This window comes from Impatiens glandulifera, chromosome 1 (assembly GCF_907164915.1).
Source record: "Impatiens glandulifera chromosome 1, dImpGla2.1, whole genome shotgun sequence".
In the NCBI taxonomy this organism is placed as follows: domain Eukaryota; kingdom Viridiplantae; phylum Streptophyta; class Magnoliopsida; order Ericales; family Balsaminaceae; genus Impatiens; species Impatiens glandulifera.
In genome coordinates this window covers 105,953,606-105,956,967 of record NC_061862.1, presented here as the reverse complement: position 1 = coordinate 105,956,967, position 3,362 = coordinate 105,953,606, and the positions used below count along the sequence as shown (strand labels likewise).

General features: G+C 38.6%; 1 protein-coding gene across 1 annotated transcript; it reads right to left on the bottom strand.

Annotated features, from left to right (window-relative positions):
- Positions 1–1,785: 1,785 nt before the first annotated feature.
- LOC124939404 (keratin, type II cytoskeletal 1-like) lies at positions 1,786–2,448 on the bottom strand. Its single transcript, XM_047479886.1, has one exon. It carries the CDS (start codon positions 2,446–2,448, stop codon positions 1,786–1,788), a length of 663 nt encoding a protein of 220 aa, XP_047335842.1.
- Positions 2,449–3,362: the final 914 nt, after the last annotated feature.

Here is a 3,362-nt window from a genome sequence, read left to right as displayed (position 1 = left end):
CTGTTCAACTTACAAGATGAATAATATCACTCAGCTAAAGGATGCTTTTGATTCTAACTCTTTCTTATTTAACACACAATATACTCAGAAAAGTAGCCAACGATTTCAAAGTTTAAAAGATTAATTTCCCTCTCTTGATTCAGGCTTGTTCGCTCTAAGTTCTGGCTATTCTTCCGTTGTCCTTAAGAATCTTTAAATATGAACATGTACCAATTGTCGAATCTTCATAATGATACGTGGCACTCTTCCATTGGAACGCCTCCATAGTACATTGCAGACTCTGAATACAAGGATCGTGGTCGTACACAACAGGTAATGCGCCGAATATTCTTCAGATATATACTTGCAAAACAAGTAGTGGGAAGGATATTCTCTTACGTGTCATTAGTTAATTGGTTGCATCTGGCTGTTGTACTAATCTTCACTAGAAAGTGGAGTAGAAGTAGCGTACAGCTATAGCACGTGGGTAGGCGGGTGCTAGCTTCAAGAAATCTGCTTAAGCAAGGAATTAGACGTATTTCAATTGGACGACTTCCTCTAATGAAATCAAGCGTCCCCGTTTAATAACAGAATCCATTTGACCACCTGGTCTAATGGGATTAGACTTACGTCTAATTACAATCACTTCAGACTAATCTGAAGGAGTTAGACTGCACGTCTAACTTTTTCTTTCCATTAGACTGCACGTCTAATTACGTTTCTACTTCAGACTAGTCTGAAGGAGTTAGACTACACGTCTAACTCTCACAATTCATTAGACTGCACGTCTAACTCCACGAGTTAGACTGCACGTCTAATTACGGATTCATTAGACTGCACGTCTAACTCCACGAGTTAGACTGCACATCTAATTACGGATCTATTAGACTGCACGTCTAACTCCACGAGTTACACTACACGTCTAATTACGAATCCATTAGACTGCACGTCTAACTCCACGAGTTAGACTGCATGTATAATTACATATTCATTAGACTGCATGTCTAACTCCACGAGTTAGATTGCACGTCTAATTACGGATCTATTAGACTGCACGTCCAACTCCACGAGTTAGACTGCACGTCTAATTACGAATCTATTAGACTACACGTCTAATTAAGGATCCATTAGACTGCACGTCTAACTCCACGAGTTAGACTACACGTCTAATTACTATTCCATTAGACTGCATGTCTAACTCCACAAGTTAGATTGTACGTCTAATTACGAATCCATTAGACTGCACGTCTAACTCCACGAGTTAGACTGCACGTCTAATTACGAATCCATTAGACTGCACGTCTAACTCCACGAGTTAGACTGGACGTCTAATTACGAATCCATTAGACTGCACGTCTAACTCCACGAGTTAAATTGCACATCTAATACCATGCATCTAATACCAAATCAGTTTAATGAGCCTCATTAGAACCAAGTCTTATAAAATATTATTTCGATACACCTGCATCAAAAACAGTTAGACGCATATATAATCCATTCATCATCAAAATTCCAATAGTCAAACTATTTCAACACTTAGTCAAAATAATTTGACCCAACAATTTCCCCTTTTTTGATGATGATATTGAAAACCTGCATAGATAATAAGATAAGCATTCATCATATAAATGTAGGGTAAAACTTGTTCATCTATCATACATAACCATTTTTCAAAAACCAATATTCAGAAACATAGTCAAAGAAACATAGTTTAAAAACTTAACATAGTAGAAGAAAGGAGATTGGCGTTATTCCCTTTTCACTCGAGGATCGATTGGATAGTTGAAGCCCTCACAAGTCATCCCATCACCAGTCATCTCTTGACCAGTTAACAAATTGCGAAAAGGAGGAACAGCGACCACCACCACCGCTTGCACTTGATCTCCCACCTCGATCACCGCCACTGGCACGACCTCCTTGATCATTACCATATTGCCCACCACGACCACCACTATTGTTTCGGCCTGCGCGATCACCACCGCTTCGACCTCCACCTCTTTTAGTTGGCCTTGGATTTTCATTGTTTATTGACGCTCGCTTAGATCTGGTGTCGGTTGATACACGGTCACCTCTTCTACTGGGCTCACCTTGAGTGATACGAGTCAGTTCTTTTTTAGCATTAAATTTCGCATTCTCTTTCTCTTGAAATTTCCTTACAATGGAATTGGCATACTCTAGTCTTTCAACATCTGATCTTCTCATGCTTCCTTGAATTTCAATCAGTTGATTCTTGAATAATTCCATTGTTTCCATAGTCTTTCGATGATTATCAAGATTGATTTGCCTTTCAAGGCTCATCATTTCCGATTGACGACTGAAGAAATGCTTTTCAAATTTGGAGAAATTTGAATTTGAGACATGAGTATCATACGTATTCTTCTTTAGTGTATTATCCAACTCTTTAAGATTTTTGACATATTCAGCAAATTCTTTTTTGTCTTCTTTCTGGGTCTTCAAAATCTTTACCATATTTGATCCAGAGTTACCACATTCTTTTGAAGAGAGGTAAGTAGAGATGTCATCGACTTCAAAAGCTTGGTACCATCAGTAGAAGATCCTTCATTAGATGAATTATCTTTTGAGTCTTCTTCCATGCTCTGAACATGGTTAACTTCGGTGTGAATCTGTAGGGATTGCTCTGGTTCATCCTTCTCAGACTCATTTCCAGTTTTATTCTGCTCTTCTTCTTACAGCTCCTCTTCTGCTCTCTGAATTCTTTCATACAGATTACCCTTGTTGTGAAGAGGATTGAGAATGTTCTCATAAAGATTACCAACATGATTCCCAGGAAAGGGTAGAGGCTTGACAGTTCTAGCATTTTGATCATGTTCCCTCTCAGATGAGGAACTCTCTTCTTCGGCATCTTTTTCATTTGAAGGTTCCCCCTCAGATCTGATAATCCCTGGCTGACTAACTTCAGCCTCCTTTTCTTGAGCTTCCTATGTTCTGACAACAGGGATTTCACTACCTCTTCTTCATTAGGAGTTTGAACAGTCTCCTCAACGATTTATTCCTCTTGTATTTTAAAAGCTTGGACCAGCTCTTAAACAACAACTTCTTCTTGATTTACAAGAGCTTGTTCTGGCTCTTGAATAATCTCTTCTTCTAAGGATGGATTCTCTTGAACAGGTTCCTTATTTTTCTTGACAATGGGTTGGACCAGTAAACGTCTATCTTATGCAGAAAGATTTCCAAACTCTATCAGAAGAGAAGAAACTTGCTCATCTGTATCAGCATAATCAGCATAAACATCCATTGGTTTGTCTTCATCGGAAAAATACCAAAATAGTTAATTCTTGAGCAATTAGCTCCATCAACATATCGAGTGACTACAGAAAGATAGTCAGCCATGATCTCGTCTAATCTCTTTAGAACTTTCACTT

Bases quoted from the DNA above. Each gene is read 5' to 3' on its own strand.
- LOC124939404 (XM_047479886.1), bottom strand. From the start codon at position 2,448: ATGGTAAAGATTTTGAAGACCCAGAAAGAAGACAAAAAAGAATTTGCT.